This window comes from Macaca mulatta, chromosome 18 (assembly GCF_049350105.2).
Source record: "Macaca mulatta isolate MMU2019108-1 chromosome 18, T2T-MMU8v2.0, whole genome shotgun sequence".
Lineage (NCBI taxonomy): Eukaryota > Metazoa > Chordata > Mammalia > Primates > Cercopithecidae > Macaca > Macaca mulatta.
The window spans coordinates 57,256,597-57,279,036 of NC_133423.1; the positions used below are offsets into that span (position 1 = coordinate 57,256,597).

A 22,440-nucleotide genomic window follows, 5' to 3' on the forward strand; every position below is an offset into this window, starting at 1 on the left:
TTTTTTTTTGAGACGGAGTCTCGCTCTGTCGCCCAGGCTGGAGTGCAGTGGCGCGATGTCAGCTCACTGCAAGCTCCGCCTCCCGGGTTCACGCCATTCTCCTGCCTCAGCCTCCCGAGTAGCTGGGACTACAGGCGCCCGCCAACTCGCCCGGCTAGTTTTTTGTATTTTTTAGTAGAGACGGGGTTTCACTGTGTTAGCCAGGATGGTCTCGATCTCCTGACCTCGTGATCCGCCCGTCTCGGCCTCCCAAAGTGCTGGGATTACAGGCTTGAGCCACCGCGTCCGGCCGATATACTGTATTCTTAAAGTAAGCTAGAGAAAAGAAAATGTTATTAAGAAAATCATAAGGAAGATAAATATATTTACTATCCATTAAGTGGAAGTGAATCATCATAAAGGTCTTCAACCTTCTCGTCTTCATGTTGAGTAGGCTGAGGAGTAGGAGGAAGTGGAGGGGTTGGTTTTGCTGTCTCAGGGGTGGCAAAGGTTGAAGAAATCCACATATAAGCAGACCCACACAGTTCAAAAAATTTTTTTAAGGGTCAACCGTAAATAAAAGACACAGGGTCTGGGCCTCTAGAATCCATCTAGGGCAAGACAGAGACATCAAGAGTATTCTAGAACAATAAAAGAAGGTACAATACATATAGAGTGCTTAGGGAGAATTGAGGAAGAACTCTGAACTCCAACTTGGATTATGGAAAATAAAAGACAAATCAGATATATTAGTCCATTTTCATGCTGCTATAAAGAACTGCCCAAGACTCTTGGGATAATTGATAAAGGAAAGAGGTCTAATTGACTCCCAGTTCAGCATGGCTGGGGAGGCCTCCAGGAAACTTAAAATCATGGAGGAAAGGGAAGCAAACACATCCTTTTTCACATGATGAAAGGAAGCAGAGGTGCCAAGCAAAGAGGAAAAAGCCCCCTTTAAAACCATCAGATCTCATGAGAACTCACTCACTATTATGAGAACTGCATGGGGTAACTGCACCCATGTTTCAGTTACCTCCCACTGAGGCCCTCCCATGATGTGTGGGGATTATTGGAGCTACAATTCAAGATGAGATTTGGGTGGGGATATAGCCAAACCATATCACCAGATTAATGTAAATATTTTTTAATTGGTAGGCTACTTTATAGCTGAAAATTACAGACTTAAATTTACATCTTCCACAATTTTTTTTTTTTTCTTGAGACGGAGTCTTGCTCTGTCACCCAGGCTGGAGTGCAGTGGCAGGATCTTGGCTCACTGCAACCTCTGCTTCCCGGATTCAAGTGATTCTCCTGTCTCAGCCTCCTAAGTAGCTGGGACTACAAGTGCGCACTACCACGCCTGGCTAATTTTTGTATTTTTAGTAGAGATGGGGTTTCACCATGTTGGGCAGGCTGGTCTCAATCTCCGGGCCTCGTCATCCACCCACCTTGGCGCCCCAAAGTGCTGCGATTACAGGCATGAGCCACCGTGCCTGGCCCCATAAAAAATTTAAACTCCAATTTTATATTGTTAGATTTCCATCCAAAGTGTATGTTACTCATTGTAAAATTGCCTTCTCTTCTCTTGAAGAAAAAACTTCAGAAAAATTGTGAATTCTTTCTATGGTTTAGATGTAAATAATTTAACTTAATAACTAAAGCTTAGACAGAAATGACTAGCAGTTATAAAAGCGTGTATGTTTATAATCTCTCTGGACTTAATAGTCAGTGTTTTAGGAATGATCATGTTTGCTTTTTGTGGTCACTTACCAATATTATAATTATGCTGTTCCCCATCTTACAATTTAGGTTAATGTTTTGTAAAGACTGCTTCTCTAAATAGATTTTGTTTGTTTGTTTGTTTTGAGACAGAGTCTCACTCTGTCACCCAGGCTGGAGTACAGTGGTGTGATCTTGGCTCACTGCAACCTCCACCTCCCTCCCGGGTTCAAGTGATTCTCATGTCTCAGCTTCCTGAGCTGCTGGGATTACAGGCATGTGCCACCACATTTGGCTAATTTTTGTGTTTTTTTTAGAGACATGGTTCCGCCATGTTGGCCAAGTTGGTCTTGAACTCTTGGCCTCAAGGGATCTGCCTGCCTTGGCTTCCCAAAGTGCTGGCGAGGCAGAAGAATAGGGTCTGGAGGCAGAGAACCTAAGGCCAATTCACACTGACTTCCTGGAAGTAAAGCAAAAGGAAAACGCAAACTTTTCATGTCCAAGTAACAAAAGGACCAGAGGTTATTCCCTTTCTATTGCCCCTGCTTTTCTGCCTGGCAGATGAAAAATTGAAAATACCTCTGATTGGTCCCCTCACACAACCAATCAAGCTGGTAGTGGGCCAAGTCTTTATTTGCATAGGAGTATAACTTTGTAACTTCATTTAAGCCTCTGATTGGTTGCTTTCCACAACCAATCAGATGTTTGCATAAGATGTAACTTTGTAACTTCACTTCAGCCTCTGATTGGCAGCTTTCTACAACCACTAGGACTGATTCATTTATATAGGGTGTACACCAACTCACCAATAAGAAATTTCTAGAGGATATTTAAACCCCAGAAAATTCTTTAACTGGGGCTCTTAAGCCCCTATGCTCGGGCCCATTCCTTCCCTGTGGAGTGTACTTTTGTTTTCAATAAATCTCTGCTTTTGTTGATTCATTCTTTCCTTGCTTTGTGCATTTTGTCCAGTTCTTTGTTCAGAACGCCAAGAACCTGGATACCCTCCACCAGTAACACTGGGATTATAGGCATGAGCCAGGGCTCCTGGCCTCTAAGTCAATTTTTATTTCTGTAGGTCTATAAGTTTTGGGAATACAGTTCCTTCCTGCTTTTAAATTGTGTATTTAAAATGAAAAGAAAAGTTGCCAGTTTGGAATGAATAAATGAATAAAATAAATAAATAAATGAACAAATAAGAGCACACACACACAGAATACGCACATATGATGACCTGCTGGAATATTTTTCTCAAACTTTAGTTACTCCTGTAATGAACTGCAAATCTTTGATATGTTTCTACTATTCACCTGTCTACTGCAAAGCCTTTTTCTCCCCTCCCACAATTGCTTACCTTCATTGTTATCTTTTTCTTGTATTTTATGTCCCTTTAATATAGTATGGCATTGCTAGGTCTCAGAATTTTATATGGTTCAGTTGTTAATGCCTTTAAGATTTGCAAAAAATTATATGATGTTCATGTTTTATTTTATTTTACTTTACCGTTAATAGTTTTTTAGACAAGGCCTGGCTCTGTCACCCAGGCCAGAGTGTAGTGGCACAATCATGGCTCACTGCAGCTTTTGCCTTCTGGGCTCAAGGATCCTCCTGCCTCAGCCTCCCAAGTATCTGAAATCGGAGGTATGTGCCACCACACCTGGCTAATTTTTGTATTTTTTGTAGAGTCAGAGTCGTGACATGTTGCCCAGACTGGTCTTGAACTCCGGGACTCAAGCAATCTTTCCACCTCAACTTCCCAAAGTGCTGGGATTATGGCGTGAGCCACTGCACCCAGCCCATTGTTCGTATTTTAAAGTAAATTTTAACTAATTTCTTAGACAACTGAATGGGAAGTCATCTTTCAGCATTTTAATCCAGGCATTTTTTGTAGTATCTTGAGTCTCCTGGTCTCTGATTAGATGGTGTTTTCCAGAGTATTTTCAGTCTAAAAAAGAATCTCTTGGGATATTTTTTAGTGGAGGTTAAAATGAATAAAATAATATTTTCCTCATCTGCTTAAATGTTGTTGTAATCCAGTTTTTGAACAGATATATTTTTTAATGGGTCAAAAAATTACAAAAGGCATAAGATAAAAAATTGTGATTACCTATTCATTTCCCACTTACCTGCCTACCCTCTGGATAGCCAGCATGATTGGTTTATTATAAATCATTCCAGAGTTTCTTTATGTCTACAGAAGCAATGAAAAAGTACGTTTCCTTATTTTACCCCTTTTACTCAAAAGGTAGCATACTATACATCCGGTTTGCACTTTGCTTTTTAGAAAGTTAATAATATACCTAAAGATCTTTCCATATTATTTACTTAAAGAGCTTTCTCAGTTTTTTTACAATTGCCTAATATTCTATAACATATAATTTATTAAACCATAATTTCTTCATTCAATCAGCCTCCTAGTGATGAAAATTTAGGTTGTTTCTAATATTTTACTATTATAAGCAATGTTATAAGAAATAACCATATGCATATTAGAAGAAGATTATTGACCTTCTGTTATTGTGTTATATGAGTATTTTTTCCTCTTTTTTTTTTTTGGTTTTTGGATTTGTTTTTGTTGTTTTGTTTTTACCATGCAGAACTTTTTGATTTTCATATAGTGAATTTTATCATTTGTTTCTTCTTTGGGTTCTTCATTTTGTGTCATGGTTAGAAAAGTCTTTCTTACTTCAAGATTATAAAAAATATTCTATTTTCTTCTAGCACTTTTATTGCTATATTTTCACATCTAAATCTTTGATCCATTTAGAATTTGTCCTGATATAGAAGGTGGGTGTAACATATATAATTTTCTAGGTGGCTAATTATTACAATGCCATTTATTAAGTAGTTCATGTTTCCCCTCATTAATTTCAGATGACACCCTTTTCATGTACTAACTCCCCATATGTGCTTGATCGATTTCTTGGCTTCATATTTTATTCTTTTTCTCTGGATTTGTCTGGCTATACATGTGCCAGTTTTCCTAATTGTCTTTTGATCTATTAAACATTAATACAGTTTTTGTTTATTTTTGTTTGATGAATAACACGGGGTTGTAAGCATCCTGTGTTTTGGAAGGCATATTTTGATCATTAAGGTAAGGTGTGAATAAAGTCCGATGACAAGCCTGCCTGTGCCTGCACCTTGGTATACTCTGTGTCTAGTCCTTTTGTGTTTATCCTGAAGGACAATGTTTTCTAAGATGTGTTGGAGAAATGCTGAAAACATTTTATTGGTCATGTAGGCTTTGGATAATAGTTATATAATTTGGACATGCACTAGGTCTTGCAAATAATCAAAGATTGAAAGAAGCTCTACAACACAGGAAAACAGAAACATGAGAGTAATCACTTAGTACTTAAGTACTCACAGAATGGTTTTTCTTCTATTTTTTCTTTTTCTTTTTTATTTTATTATTTTAACTTTTATTTTAAGTTCAGGGGTACAAGTGGAGATTTGTTACATAGGTAAACTTGTGTCATGGGGGTTTGTTGTACAGATTATTTTATTACCCAGGTATTAAGCCTAGTACCCACTAGTTATTTTTAAAAACCTTCTCCCCTCTCCTACCCTTCAACTTCCAAAAGGCCCCAGTTTGTGTTGTTCTTCTCTATGTGTCCATGTGTTCTCATTATTTAGCTTCCACTTATAACTGAGAACATGTGGTATTTGGTTTTTTGTTCCTGTGTTAGTTTGCTAAGGATAATGGCCTCCAGCTCCATCCATGTCCCTGCACAGGACATGATCTTGTTCTTTTTTATGGTTGCATAGTATTCTGTGGTGTATATGTACCATATTTTCTTTATCCATTCTGTCATTGATGGGCATTTGGGTTGGTTTCATGTCTTTGCTATTGTGAATAGTGCTGCAATAAACATATGCATGCATGTGTCTTTATGGTAAAATGATTTATGTTCCTTTGGGTATAATGGGATCCCAGTAATGGGATTGCTGGTTGAATGATATTTCTGTCTTTGGGTCTTTGAGGATTCATCACACTGTCTTCCACAATGGCTGAACTAATTTACAGTCCCGCCAACAGTGCATAAGTTATCGCTTTTCTCCACAACCTCGTCAGCATCTGTTATCTTTTAATTTTTTTTTAAATAATAACGTCAGCAAAGTCTCAGGATACAAAATTAATGTGCAAAAGTCACTAGCATTCCTATACACTAACAACAGTTAAGCCAAGGACCAAATCAGGAATGAACTCCCATTCACAATTGCCACAAAAGAAATAAAATACATAGCAATACGGCTAACTAGGGAGGTGAAAGACCTCTACAAGGAGAACTACAAAACACTGCTCAAAAAAACACAGAAGACACAAACAAATGGAAAAACATCCCATGATCATGGATAGGAAGAATCAATTTTATTAAAATGGCCATATTGCCCAAAGTGAGGGAAGAGAGAGACCCTCTCATATTGTTTTATATTGTTTTATACTCAGAAAAGGAAAGAGAAGTGAAACTAATGGCAGGTAGCCTGGTGCCTAGGAACCAGACCCTAAAGCAAGGAAACAGACCCGAAACTAGTCCCGGGCCTGCCTGACTTAAGCCTGGTAGTTAAAATTCCACCCCTGACCTAGCAACTGTTGTTATCGATAGATTCCAGACATTGTATGGAAGGACATTGTGAAACTTCCTGTTCTGTTCTGTTTCACTCTGACCACCGGTGATCGCAGCCCCTGTCACGTACCCCCTGGCTTGCTCAATCGATCACGACCCTCTCACGCGGACCCCCTTAGAGTTGTGAGCTCTTAAAAGTGACAGAAGTTGAGCACCCGAAGAGCTCGGATTTTAAGATGCTAGCCTGCCGATGCTCCCAGCTGATTAAAGCCACTCCCTTCACTATCTTGGTGTTTGAGGGGTTTTGTCTGTGGCTCGTCCTGCTCAAAAGCAATTTATAGATTCAATGCTATTACTATTAAACCACTATTGGCATTCTTCACAGATCTAGAGAAAATTATTTTACAATTCACATGGAACGAAAACAGAGCCTGGATAGCCAATGTAAACCTAAGCAAAAAGAAAAAGCCTGGAGGCATCACGCTATTCAACTTGAACCTATACTACAAGGCTACAGTAACCAAAACCAGCATGGTGCTGGTACAAAAACAGACACATAGACCGATGGAACAGAATAGAGATCCCAGAAATAAGACCACATACCTGCAACTATCTGATCTCTGACAAATCTGACAAAAACAAGCAATGGGGAAAGGATTCCTTATTCAATAAATGGTGCTGGGAGAACTGGCTAGCCATATGCAGAAGACTGAAACTGGACCGCTTCCTTACACCATATACAAAAATTAACTCGAAATGAATGAAAGACTTGAATGTAAAACCCAAAACTATAAAAAATACTGGAAGACAACCTAGACAACACCATTCAAGACATAGGCACAGGCAAAGATTTCATGATGAAGTCGCCAAAAGCAATTGCAACAAAAGCAAACAGTGACAACTGGGATCTAACTAAACTGTTTTTCTTTTGATATGTTATTTCAGTTATTTCTTACCATAACTTGGTAGATATGGTTATTTTATGTATGACAAAACCAAGTCACAGATTGGTTAAATGAGCCCAAGTTCACACAAACAGTGATAGAGCCTGAATTTCAAGTTCAGCAAGGTTTTTTGTTTTTTTTTTTCTGTTTTTTTTATTTTGTTTTGTTTTTGAGATAACTAAATATCACAGTTAACTGCAAAAATGGTAGAGAGGTCCTAGGTACACTTTACCAAGTTCTCCCCAGTGGTTTTGTCATTGGAGAAGATGCACATAAGATGTCAACATTTATATAATTTATATAACCATCTTATTTAACCACAAGTTGTAGCAATTGGGGAAACTGGGTAAAGAGTTACATCTCATTAGAGAGTACAATATTAAAACTAGGAGGATTCTGGCAAGATGGCAGAGTAAAAAGTCTCAGGAATCTGTCTCCTCACCTAGACAGCAACTGCACTGGCAGAATCTGTCTGATGTAAATATTTTTGGAACTCTGGCATCTATTGAATTGAAAGCTTACAATTTCTATAGAATGGCTTGTACAAGTAAACTGCGGTTAAGTTAAATCAATTTCAGCTCTTAGGACAGTAACAGTTCATATCCCCCACCTCCAGTCCTGTGATAGTTTTTTATGTATTCCTGGAGCAGCTTGCACATAGCTTGTGGAAGCAGGGAGGGCAAAAAGGACTGTGTTCTACAAATACGGGGGATCTGTGCTCTGATTGCTGAGTGCTGCTTCTGATCACCTCCCTCCATTGTTGCTGCTTCTGCTACACCTCCCCCATTGTTGCAAGCCTTTCTCCTTCTGGCTGAAGTGACATCCAGGGGATTTAAAGAGCCAGTTTTATATTTCCCCTACTCTTGAGTTTTTTTTTTTTTTCTTTTCATTTTTCCCTTTTGGGAGCCAGACATTAAAGACTGGAACATTCAAAAGTAACTGGATATATGAGCGCAATTAGAAAGTGACCACACTTGCTTAGAAAAACGCACTGGAACAGCCTACAACAATCAGAAAAACAAAAAGAAAAACAGAAGCAATGGCAGACAAACAGCAAAGGGAGAATATGATTTTCAGAGTTACCACATTATTTGATTTGAATATCCAGTTTTTGACAACAACAAAATCACAAGGAAAACAAAGAAGCAGGAAAGTTTGGCTCGCTTAAAAAATAAGCAGAAACTGTCCCTGAAAAAAGACCTGATGGCAGATCTATTAGACAAAGATTTAAAAACCACTGTCTTAAAGATTCTCACACAACAAAAGAAAGATGTGGAGAAAGTCAAGAAAATGATGCATGAGCAAAATCGAGTATCAGTAAGGAAATAGAAAGGCTAAAATAAATAAATAAATTCTAGAGCTGAAAAATACAATAACAAATTTAAAATTCACTGAAGGGATTCACAGGCAGGTTTGAGCAAGCAGAAGAAAGAATAAGCAAATTTGAAGGTGGGGCATAGGAATTATTGAGTTTGAGAAACAGAAAGAAAAAGGATTGAAGAAAAGTGAATAGAGCCTAAGGGACCTGTAGGACACCATCAAGCAGATGACTATACACATTTTGGGAGTTCTAGAAGAAGAAGAGAGAAAGAGACAGAGAGCATATTTGAAAAAATAATGGCGTGGCCAGGTGCGGCGGCTCACGCCTGTAATCCCAGCACTTTGGGAGGCTGAGGCAGGTGGATTGCTTGAGGTCAGGAATTCAAGACCAGCCTGGACAACATGGTGAAACCCTATCTCTACTAAAATACAAAAATTAGCTGAGCGTGGTGGTGGGCCCTGTAATCCCAGCTACTAGACAGGCTGAGGCGGGAGAATTGCTCTAACCCAGGAGGCGGAGGCTGAAGTGAGCCCAGATGGTGCCATTCCACTCCAACCTGGGTGACAGAGTGAGACTCCATCTCAAAAAAAAAAAAAAAAAGCTCAAAGTCCCCCAAATTTGATGAAAGGCATCAATATAAACATCCAAGAAGCTTAGAAAACTCCAAGTAAGATGAGCTCAAAGAGACTTATACTGAAACACACATTTTAATCAAACCATTAAAAGACAAAGATAAAGAGAGAACCTTGAAAGCAGTAAGAAAGAAGAGATTCATCACATTCAAGGGATCCTCAATTAGATTATCAGCTGATTTCTCATTAGAAACTTTGGGGGTTAGCAGAAGAGCTAAAAACTCTGTAGGCTGATATGTAAAACACACACAGGTAACAAAAGAAAAAATAGACAAATTAGACTACATGAAAATTTAAAAATTGGCCAGGCATGATGGCTCATGCCTATAACCCCAGCACTTCGAGAGGCCAAGGCAGGAGAACTGCTTGAGCTTAGGAGTTCAGACCAGCTTGGGCAACATAGTGAGACCTCATCTCAACTTACGAAATAAAATTAGCTGGGTATGGGGCCATGGGACTATAGTCCCAGCTACTTAGGAGGCTAAGGTGGGAGGATTGCTTGGGCCTGGGAGATCGAGGCTGCAGTGAACTTGATCATGCCACTGCACTCCAGCCTGGGTGACAGAGCAGGACCCATCTCAAAAAAAAAGATTTTTTTTAATTAAAGATTTTTGTGCATCAAAAGATAATATCAAAAGAGTGAAAAAGCAACCTACAGCAGGGCACAGTAGTGTACACCTGCAGTCCCAACTACTCAGGAGGCTGAGACAGGACAATCCCTTGAGCCTAGAAATTTGAGACCAGCCTGGGCAAAAAAAGCAAGATCCCATCTCAAAACAAAAACAAAAACAAACACAAAAACCAAAAAACTAAGGTAACCTACAGAATGAGAGAAAATATTTGCAAATTACATATCTGATAAGAGATTAATATTCAGAATAAGTAGATTCTGATTCCTAAAGCTCAATAACAACAACAATCCAATTCAAACATGGGCAAGGGACTTGAATAGACATTTCTCCACAGAAGATGTACAAATAGCCAATATGCACATGAAAAGCTAATTATTAGGGAAATCCAAATCAAAAATATAATGAGATACCATCTCATACCCATTAAGATAGTTACTACTAACTAAAAAAAAAAAAAAACAGAAAAAACAAGTGTTGCGAGGATGTGGAAAAATTAGAATCTTTGTGGAATGTTGGTGGTAATGTAAAATGGTCTAGTTGCTGTGGAAAACAATATTGTGGCTTCCACCAAAAATTTAAAATAGAATTACTATGTGACCCAGCAATTCCACTTTTGGGTATATACTCAAAGGAACTGAAAACACAGACTTGAAGTGATATTTCTAAACCCATGTTCATAGCAGCAATAGTCACAGTAGCTAAAACATGGAAGCAGCCCAATTGTCCATCATGGATGAATGGATAGACAAATGTGATATATCCATGCAATAGAACATTATTCAGTCTTAAAAAGAAGGGCTTCCAGCCTGGGTGACAGAGCGAGACTCCGTCTCAAAAAAAAAAAAAGAAGGGCTATTCTGACATATGCTACTACATGGATGAACCATCAGGACATCACACTAAGTGAAATAAGCCAGTCATAAAAAGACAAATACTACATGATTCCATTTATATGAGGTACTTAGAGTAGTCAAATTTATAGAGACAGAAAGTAGAATGGTGGTTGCCAAGGCATAGAGGGAGGAAAGGGTTACTAAATGGGGAGTTATTGCTTAATGGGTATAGAGATTCAGTTTTATAAGATGAAAAGTTATTGGAGATGATGGTTGCATAACATTGTGAATGGTACTTAATGCCATTGAAATGTATATTTTAAAATGGTTAAGATTTTTATTCTTACATGTATTTTATTTTATGTATTATGTGTATTTTACCACAATAAAAAATTGGAAAAATGTATTAAAACTAGAAAATTGATACTGGTACAATGTGTGTGTATAGACCTATACCATTTTATAATGTGTAGATTTGTGTAACCATCACTGCAATTAAGGAATTAGCCCTTCGCCTCCTGCCTCCCTCAGCTCAGATGGAGAGAGGACTTAAAAAATAATAAATAAAATAAATAAAATAAAATAAAGAACTAATTGTCACCACAAAGATCTCTTTCATTCTACCCCTTTATAGTTACTCCACCTTCCAACCCTATTATCCCTAACCCCTGACAACCACTAATCTGTTCTCTGTATTTATAATTTTTCCATTTTTAGAATGTTATATAAATGGAATCATATATCATGTGATCTTTCAAGAAGGGATTTTCTCACTTACCATAATGCTCTTGAGTATCATCCAAGTTGTGTGCAGTTTGTTGTAGGCAGCATATAGTTGGGTCATATTTTTGCTTTTAAATTTAAAAAAAAAATCTACTCTGACAACCTCTTTAATTGGTAAATTTAGACTATTTTTATTTAATGCAATTATTGCTATGTTAGCAGTTAATTATTTCATTTTATTTTTTGTTTGTTTCCTCTGTTTTTCTCTTTTGCCTTCTTGTGAGTTATTGAAACACTTTTACAAATAATTCAATTTTAATTTACCTGTGGTGTTTTAATTGTATGTCTTTGTTTTCTTTTGTTATGGTTGCTCTGGGTGTTATATCACACATAAACACACACACACACACGTATATATTTTATATATATATATTTATATATACATACACACACACACACACACACACATACACACACACCCTATTGTAGTCTACTGGTATTGACATTTAACTGTTCAAATAAAGTACACAAACCTTACTTTTTAAAGGCCCTTTTACCCCCATTTATCATGTAATAATCTTAAATATCTCCCCTACCGGTATTAAGAAACAAATCAAATGATGTTAACATTTCTTTTGCTTCAACCATCAAACACAATTTGGAAAACTTAAGAGGTAAAGGAACATCTATTGTATTTACTCCAATTTTTACTTTTTTTGTTCTTACTTTTTGATGTTCAAGATAACTTTTATCATTTCTGTTCTGTTTCAAAAACTTCTTTTAGCTATTCTTTTAGAGAAGGTTTGCTAACAATAAATTCTCTTACTTTTCTTTTATCTGAGACTATCTTGATTTCTTGTTCATTCTTGAAGGATATTTTTACTAGATAAGGGTTTTTTTCTTTCAACATTTGACAAATATTGTGCCATTTCCTTCTGGCCTCCATGGTTTCTCATGATACATTTGCTGACAATGAAATTGTTTCTTCCACTGCTTTCCACTCACCACCCAAAATAGGTAAGATGTTTTTTCTTCTCATTGCTTTCAAGACTTTCTTCTTTATCTTTAGTTTTCAGTGTGACCATTCTGTGTCACGGTATACATTTCTTTGTGTTTATTCTGTTTACAGTTTATTTACATTCTTGAATCTGTAAGTTTATGTCTTTTGCCAACTGTGGAAAATTTTTAGGCATACATTTAAAAACTGCCTTTTCAGTTCTGCCCTTTTTTCCTTCTCCTCAGACCACAGTTGCATGAATGTTAGATCTTTTTGTTATAGTCCCACAAATTCTTAAATTCTCTTCATCTTTTTCTCAGTCTATTTTCTCTCTGTTGTTTGGATTGGTAAATTGGTCATTTCTATTGCTCTATCTTCAAATTCACTCATTCTTTTATCTGTCTTCTCCATTCTGCTATTCAGTCCATCTGGTGAGTTTAAACATTTTTGTTATTGTATTTTTCAGATCTAAAATTCCCATTTTGTTCTCCTTTATATCTTCTATTTCTTTGCTGAGACTTGCTTTATTTCATTTGTATTTTTCATTTGTTTCAAGTGGGTTCTTAGCCATTTTTGTGATGGCTGTTTTAAAATTCTTGTCAGATAATTCCAACATTTGTAACATCTCAGTGTCAGTGACTATTGATTATCTTTTCCCATTCAAGTTGAGATTTTCCTGGTTCTTGGTATGATGATCCAGGTATGATGATCAATTATATCTAGCACATATTAGGTATTTTGTTATGAGACTACTCTGGATCCTATTTAAATCTTGTATTTTCAGTAGGCTTCCTATGAAACCACACTGGTGGGGCAAGAGTAGTGCAACCTTGTTACTGCCATATTGGAGTTGGAGTCCAGGTTCCTCATTTGGCATTTGTTGACATCCAGGATGGAGAGGCTGCCTTGTTACTGTTGGATAGAGATGGGAGTTCAGTCTTCTTGCTAGACCTCTGCTGACACCACACTGGCTGGGACAGGGAAGGGCATCTTGTTACTGTTCTCCAGGTGGCCTCCACAGATGCTATATTGTTGGTGAAAGTCCAGGCTTTTCATTCAGCCTTCTCTGAAACTACCCACGTAGAGAGAAGAGTGCTTTGTTACTGTCAAGCAGGGTTGAAAGTCCCAGCTCCCTACTTATTCTTGTCTGACACAAGCTTGGCAGAGGGAGTGATACTTTATTACAGCTGGATGCGGATGGAAGTGTAAGCTTCCCATTTGCCCTTTGGCCTTTGCTAATGGGGCTTGGCGGGGTTCACATTTTTTTTTTTCACGATGTTTGGTTGGAGTAGAGTAGTTATTGTCTAAAAAAGTTTTCTCTTTTCTCTCCTTTCAGGCTGCTTCTTCTAGGTCTTTTGGCTAGAGAGTGCTTGCTTTTCTTGAGAGATTTTGTTTGTTTGTTTCTGGGCTGTTCAGTGTTTCTAAGCTGCTGGCTTTTCCAGCTCCAAGTCTGGAATATGTGAAGAAAAAGAAAACCCAAGAAACTTATCACTGCATCTTTCTTGAATCATGAGGTGCATAGACAGGCTGCTTTTTTTGTTCTACCTTTCAGAGTCTTTTTATGTGTATTTAATATATAATATCCAGAGATTCTAGCTGTACTTAGCAGAAGTAGTGGGGAGAAATCTGTCTTGTCCTGGACCCAGAAACTCATAGAACAGTATTCCATATTGAATATTATTTGTATTAGAATTTGGAAAACAAAGAGTTGAGGAGTTCTTTAATATATAGTTGATTTTTTTCAAGTATTCTAAAATTCTCACCAGTGGTGTTAAAATCATGTGTCCTGAAGTCACCAGAAAAATGTCAAGAACAAAGTTTAAGATATTGGATGCAAAATGTAGATGCTTTTCTAGGGAATGTAAGATGATTTATTTACCAAAAGAAAAAGACAATAGAATACAAACAAAAATACCAGCTGGGTGTGCCCTGTGCTTTTTGGAATGATTACTTTCTGGGAGCTGAATAAGATAGCCCTTTGTGAAAGGAAGGGGCCTTAAAATAATTTAGAACTCCTTTCCAAAATTACACGTGCAGGGTTTTAGATAGACACACACTCATCAGTGTTGATTGGAGTTATGTAACTCATATTACCCAGGGTATTCCAGCTCGCTTTGTTAGTGTCTAATCTAGTGCCAGACTCCTCAAAGGCCCCAAATCTGACAAAGACACAGTCAAATGAAATGCAATGCTGTTTCTTAAAAAAAAAAAAAAAATGCAGTCCAAGCTGTTCTCTGTAAGTTTTAAGCTTAGATTTAATCAAGTCCAGCCAAAATTATTCCACCCAGGAGCTATTATCACATTCCTTTTTTTGAAAGCAGCTAAAACCACAGAATTGTTGGCAGTCGTATCCAATCCTTTAGGAAAGAAATATTCTTATAGCCTCGCAATTCCTAACTCTAACTTCCTTTTCCTGTTTAACATGTTTGTGAAGTTATTTGGTAAAAAAATGTTTGAGTTTTAATTTGTAAGTCTTCAATTTAGAACTTGCTGTGAATGAAAAGGATATTGACTCTGGCAGAAATAGTTTGGAAAATTTTGGTTTTTAAGGGGAATTAATGCAGACAACCACATATATATGTATGAATAAATATATATATTTATTATTATGTATGTATATTATTTCATTATATTATTTCATATATATTTATATATACACTTAAATATATATTATATTCTTTTCCTAGCTTTATATACGTTCATATATAAATATGTAACACATATATGTACACATATAAAGCTAGAAAAAGAATATAACATATACTTTATTATATATTATAATATATATTATATTCTTTACATTCCCTAGCTTTGTATATATGTAAATCTAGAAAAATAAAACAAAAACAAAAACAAAACCCAAGATACTATGACAGTAACTTCAGACTGACTTTAAAAACCACCAGTTTTTATTTATTTAAATACTTTTTGAGCTGCAACCCCTTGAAAAACTCATAGCTGGACTGAGCCATAATCCCTTTTCTGCACATTCGTTTCTTCACCTGGTTTTTATAAATGTTTACGTGAAAGAGAAAATACTTAAAGGTGTATATATTCTGCTTATATCTTGTCAGAAATATCTATGATTTTGTTTGGTATTTCTTTCTAATATATATGATAGCCACTTGCAATTTAATAAACAGGCACTTTTTTATTTGTATGGACAGTTCGCTCCGGGGAAGAGCTTTTGGAGCTGATCATAAATGGTACAGGATGTGCTCATTTTAAACAAAATTGAGAAATATGAAGACATGTTTTTGGCCCCTTCTTAAATCTGTACCTTGTTTCTCTCTCCTGAGTTCATCCATTTCTATCCTTGGGCCTTGTCCTGTGGGCTGATTCTACCTTCATATGGCTCTCGACAAATTTTTGCTAACATTGACTTAAGGTGGGTCTTGAAATGATTTAAGTAAGATATAGTTTTGTTTAATCTTTTTTTTTTTTTTTTTAAACAGGATCGCTGGAAGATGAAAAAGCATTTTATTTTTCCTTCCACTCTGCTTTTTCCAGAAGCCGGAAGTAAAGAGTAAGTTAGCATGCCATCTAAACGAGTGTGGCGCCCTGATCTGTGCTTGTTTGATATAGACATTAAGCTTTTTATGAATTGTGGAAGCCGTTTCTGGGAGGAAAAGGGCTCAAACCTGAACAAATCACTGGAGTCCAGCCATACAGGGCTCTCAAGGGAAAAGCTTAAGATAAAGACCTTCCCTAGTTGGGCCATCAAACCAAATCAAAAAGTGTCTGCTCATTAAATTGCAAGTGGCCATCTGCCTGCTTAATCATGTGCTTCTCTTTCTGTTGGGCTGGTTATCACCGTCTGGTCTGGCCCCTTTTACTAATTAGCCTAAGCTTGATCTTTAGGTGAACCACAGTTTAATTTTGTCTGGCATGGGTTTATTTATTGTTCCATTTGGTCAAATCATTTGAGGGAAAAGAAAAAAAAGTTACTATTCTATAGTTTACAAGGACTGGTTATTTAGAACCTGGATTAATATTTGGCTTTTACATTTGAATATTCTCCAATGAATTGTTTTATGCTATTCTTTTTCTCATTTTGGCAGTGAACATGGTAATGTTTACATTTATGGTTTTTTAAAGCTAGACAGTATTCTTTGTTTTTGTTTTTTTTTTTTTCTTTTTCTTTATTTTCTTCTCATTTCTTGCTTGCCTTTTTTTTTTTTTTTTTTTTAGACAGGGTCTCTCTTTGTTGCCCAGGCTAGAGTGCAGTGGCACAATCACAGTTCACTGCAATCTCCGCCTCTTGGGCTCAAGTGAACCTCCCACCTCAGCCTCCTTAGTAGCTGGGACTACAGGTGTACGCCACCACACCCGGCTATTTTTTGTATTTTTTGTAGAGATGGGGTTTCGCCATGTTGTCCAGGCTGGTCTAGAACTCCTGCGCTCAAGCGATATTCTCGCTTCTGCCTCCCAAAGTGCTGGGATTACAGGCGTGAGCCACTGCACCTTGCCTGTTTTCTTTCTTTATTAAGCAATATATATATAATAATGGATCCAGTTATACAGTGTAAAGGCAAAGTCTAGATAACCAAAGCTAACAGTTTGCTGTGTATCTTTTTGCAATGCTTGTTCAAATACAGATAAGTGGGATGCAATAAAGATATAAATGTAACAAATAAAGCTGTATGAGAATATTTCTATAATGTAGTGGGCTGCAATGTAGGAGTAAGGGAGGGGAGCTTCTTAAGATGGAAAACCCAAAAGCTTAGAGTCAGACTTGAGCAACATTAAAAATTTAAAGTTTCTAAAGATGATCGCCAGTTTGGGAATTATTTATAGTATACTTATAAATACTGCCACTGAATCAACCAATTGTTTTAGCACCATGTACTCTTAATTTTGGTTAATAAGTCTAATTCATATAGTTCTATTTTAATAGGCTGAATTTAAGTATATATGCTGAAAGAACCATAAGACTATTTTGTATTGACTGTAAAAATCCACGAAGTAGAATTTTTAAAAACATTCTCGAGTTCGACTTGTTTTTAAAATTCTTTTTCATTCTAGATTCCATAGATAGAAGCATGTGAGGAGATCTCAGTCTAGTTCTGTGTTGAGAGAACAAATGTCTATGCCTACAATGGTCCCTTCCTGAGCACTGTCTTATTTAACTTCCCACCAGAGAAAGACAACACTGGAGGCTCCTTTTTTCCTTAGGGTTATGATCTGTACCAAGCAGCAAGATTCAGAGAAAATCATGTTTCTGCTAACAATTTACAGAAATCATCATCTAAGAATTTCTCTTAATTTTTCAATAGTAAAAAGGGATGATGTAAAGATTATGTAACATCATGTTGTTTTTTGGAGGTCACTTATAATTAGGATGGTAAATATTGATATTGTTTCATTGATTATGTTCCAAATTCTCCAAATTGGCCAATAGTTATACTATGTAGTTACCGTCTACTGTTCAAGCCCTTAATTGAACAGTGGCTTTAATTGTAGTCATTAGTAAAAGTCTGAATCCTGGGATGGAAATACATATTCCTTTCCTTGGGATGAAAACCCCACCGATCAGCATCAACTGCGAGAGTAATCAGCATATTACCAGGGAAAGTCCGTAAGCAGAGCATTTTTCTTATCCAGGTTTATTCTTTTGTTACTCAGGCTGTCATTGATATTCCAAGTAAAGTAGTATAGTTCATGCTTCTGAATTTGTTTGTGTTTGTTGAAACCCCAGTATTTGGATATTTAATTTAATTAGCACTAGATGTACATTGCCCCCTGTTTGCCTAGGTGTAGAAAAGCTAAGTGTCAGGTTGTGAGCCTCATTTTTAAGGTGAGCCTCATTGTAAGTATTTTGAGAGAGAAGCCATTCATTATTTCTTTGTTCTCTTCCCCTTAATGTTCTTCACTTAAGAGGAACACAAGTTCAAATGAACTATGAAAAGCGAAGAACAAACACCCAAACATTTGTATACAAAATAGGAGATCAGTAAAAGTCTCCAGGAGCTTGAACAAAAAGTAATGCATTTTAAAATTTAAGTTTGAATTGGTTATGTAGAATCATAGAAATTAAAAATTAAAAAGGACATTGGAATTCATCTAATAAAACCTCCAAAAAAAAAAAAAAGAAAGAAAGAAACAAACAAAATGCAAGCATGAAAAGTGATCTCTAATTCATAGAGCAAGGTGGTTTATTTGTTTGTTTTTGAGATAGGGTCTTGCTCTGTAGCCCAGGCTGGAGTGCAGTGTTGTGATCTTGGCACTGCAACCTCTGCCTCCCGGATTGAAGCCATTCTTGTGCCTCAGCCTCCCTAGTAGTTGGGACAACAGGTGTGCACCACCACGGTCAGTGAAGTTTTATATTTTTAGTAGAGATGGGGTTTCACCATGTTGTCCAGGCTGGTCTCGAACTCCTGACCTCAGGTGATCCACCCACCTTGGCATCCCAAAGGGCTGAGATTACAGGTGTGAGCCACTCTGCCTGTCCCTATAGCAGGATTTTGATAGTACAGATCAGAAGTGAAGTCAACTGCTCCTCTTGCCACTGTCCCTTATGCAATTTCAAATCATCTCTCATGGCACAGGACTTTAAATTTGGCAAATGATAATTTTTGGCAATATGTGACAGGTGTGCAAAAGAGGTAAGTTTACAAATAACTTTGGAAAATGAAGTTTTGGGTTTTGTTGTTGTCGTTGTTGTTGGTTAGTTGGTCCATTTTACTTTTAATTCAGTAGTCTGCTTTAGAGAACTCTATTGAATCTGGGAAAAGAAGGTAAGGGTGTTACAGCAGAACCTTTCCAACATTTAGGGGGCCTGGGTAAACTAGTATAAATGGAGGTCCAGGGACTGCTCCCTGCTTCTCCTGACACTCCTGGTTTATGTCCTACTGGACATAGGCCTTGTGTTCATGCAAGTGGAGACCCAGCTGGCAGCCCTAGCTCCACATCCTCTGCATCTCCCCAAACAGCCACCCCTGGTACATGGGGAAGAGGGATACATGGGCCTAGAAACTGGACTTGGGATCAATTTGGGAATTCCAGAGTCATGGGGACCTGGAGCATGTTCTAGAATGGGGGTGCCTCACCCATGTTCTAGAATGGAGGTTCCTCTCCCTGTGAAGAAAAATACAGTGAGAAGAGAGTGCAAGTGGGCCAAGGGTAAGACACAGGGGATATGGAGAGTCGTTGCATTCTTTATGAGGCACATAATTAGAAACAGTTGAACTGTCTAACAATAGAGGGAACGTTGAGGGTATCCGCTTAATAAGAAATAACAAACCATTAAAACTTTAATCTTGGAGGCTATACAACAACATGGAAAATGTTCACAGTGTGTAATATCCATTATGAGATATCCAGGATGCAAAACTGAATAGCCACTATGTGTCTATTCAGTGACTTTAATTACATAAAACTTCAAGCGAAAGATCCACTCCTAGGATTTTATCCCAACAGTATCTTGCATATCTGCATAAAGATTTAGGTACTAGAATGCTTGTTGCAGTGTTATTTGTCATAGCAAAATGTACCCAATTCCTTTTATTCTGTAGGAATTGGGTAAATAAATTATGCTACATCCATACATCAAACAAATATGTAGCTGTTAGAAAGAATGAGACAGCTCTACATGCCAGTATTAAATTCTCTCTAAGAAACATTTTAGGTGAAAAAAAGCAAGGTGCATGTAATACATTCCTATTGATATAAAAAGTGGGGTTTTATATATATGAAAAAATAAGGCTACATGAGAATATTACAAGTGGTAATTGCTTTAAGGTGGCAGGCATATGGGTGATGATCTTTAATTATTTCCCAAACTTTCTTTAGTGCTTCTGTGGCTTAAAAAGGAAAATTAAGGAAAAATGAAGAGCTGGAAAAATGAATGCCTAAGCAACCATGAGAGGAGGTTTCCTAAGCTCTGATCACCTCTTCCTCCGCTATTGAATTCTGTTGCTACTTAAAGTTAAGAACAGTTGTCCAGGCTGCAAGTTTTCATTGCCTCTGTTATATTCAGAGACACAGTGCTATGCTTTGGTTTCTATTAATGCAGTCATTATGGCATTGAACATGTCTGTGTATTATCATAAAGTTATGAAAAATATGGTTTCTGGACTTTATTATTAGGTTGCATGACACAGCTACGCTCAAGTGAGAAGACTGAATTCTAGAGAAATATTTGGCTTTGGCTGAGATTTCCTGACTGGTTCATTTCTGTCAGGGATTGCTGGCACAGTCTCCTGAATAAAACAAAGCATCTAAGTACTTTCCTTGGCTTTTCCAACTGAGCCTTAACTTGCATTATTTTACCTTTAGACATTTTACCTCATTTTGTACCTACACTTCTGGCTCTTGATAACAATTTGATCCTGATGGAAAAATTAAGTCAGATAACATCAACAACAAAGGGGCCTGGTACCATTTTGAGAAGCCAGGGGTATCAAGGGGATAAAATCAATTAAATCTACAGAATTTCTTTATTCTCTGTATTCTGTGAGACTTAGCAAAACTCATAACAGATCTTTATCTTTCATTAGCCTTCTTGGCTATATGGCTATACAGGAGACACTTCAAGGGCTAAGCAGCACCTGTAGAAGTGCCTGAATTATTAGTTCATGTTAGATTGCCAGTTGATGCTGGGTTCTACTCTAGTCCTTGAATTCTAATGCTTTTTATTTTTTCAAATTCTTGGTGATAATTACATAAATAAGTTGCTACTCTTTTCTTTGCACAGATGAAAAGGAAATGTTTGTAAATTGATTAAATTTTATTCCAGGTATAGGCAAATTATTTATGATTAAAGCTTCCTTAATTGGCACGTAAACTAACCTTTAACTGTGGCTTATCTCCTAAAAATATGATTCATTAAAATTGGAGAAATTCTCATGATTTGTGCATACAGTTATCTTGGGCCCTTTGCGATGCTTTATTCAAATTAGTAAGTAATCAAATTGCCAAGTTTGGTTTACAACTGATGTTTTAATTAGTTTGGTATGGCAGCTCATTCATATGAAGCCACTTTATAAACCAGAAAAAAAGTGTTGTATTTTTGAATTGAATTGTTGTCTCAGATCAGAGTTCTATTGAACTTTTTCTTTTTCTTTTTTTGAAACAAGTTCTTACTCTGTCACCCAGGCTGGAGTGCAGTGGCACAATCACATCTCACTGTAACCTAGAACTCCTGGCTCAAACAATCCTCCCATCTCAGTTTCCTGAGTAGCTGGAAATACAGCTGCGCATTATCATGCTGAGCTAATTTTGTACTTTTTGTAGGGAAGGAGGTCTCACTTTGTTGCCCAGGCTGCTCTCGAACTCCTGGCCTCAAGCAATCCTCCACTGTCTGCCTCCTAGAGGTCTAGGATTACAGGTGTGAGCCACCACTTCAGCCTCTATTGAACTTCCTACCTTCTATTTTCCGAATTTGAAATCTCCCTCTTTATTCTAGAGAGAGCAGATTCTGTATACATATTCTTTAAACTTTGCCATTTCCCTCCTCAGGAGGTTATCAGATTGATGATGGAACCAGTAAGACATTTTGTTAGCAGAGTTCCTGATGGGTTTGAAAATTATTTATTTTTCCTTGTACAATGTGGCAGGCAGCAGAGAATGGTAGCAACAACATGGTTTTGGAAGTTAGGCCAAGATTGGAATCTTGATGTACTAATTACACTCGGCCCTCCTATATCTGTGGATTTCTCATAATGGATTCAATTAACTGCTGATGGAAAATATTTGGGAAAAAAATACAACAATAAAAAAGAATACAAATTAAAAAACTATACATTATGACAACTATTTACATAGCACTTACATTGTATTAGCTATTGTAAGTAATATAGTGAATATATAAAGTTGTGAAAATTGATTATACAAATTGGAGTTATGCTTTTCATAACCAACTAAACCGAAGTCGAAGGAACAGGGGAAAAAAAGCACCCAGGGCACAAAGTACCTGCCGCAGGAACTGTCTTGCAAGCCCAGACGCTGAAATGACCAGCTGTAATCTTAAGACCAGCTTTAGTAGCTGCGGAATGGACCTGCCGTGACTCTAAGAGCTTTACCTAGGGCCATCACTCACCAATCACAGCTTGTCCACTCAGAAAGACCTCATTAGTGCCAATGAACTTT

At 37.1% G+C, this 22,440-nt stretch overlaps 1 protein-coding gene across 1 annotated transcript in view; it reads left to right on the forward strand.

The window, feature by feature from the left end:
• The window catches only part of LOC106994479 (uncharacterized), a 90,009-nt gene that overhangs the window by 12,006 nt on the left and 55,563 nt on the right, over window positions 1-22,440 (forward strand). The window contains exon 3 of the mRNA XM_077974936.1: window positions 15,807-15,877. Coding sequence (XP_077831062.1) covers window positions 15,807-15,877 — 71 coding nt within the window. The remainder of the gene's footprint in view (window positions 1-15,806; window positions 15,878-22,440) is intronic.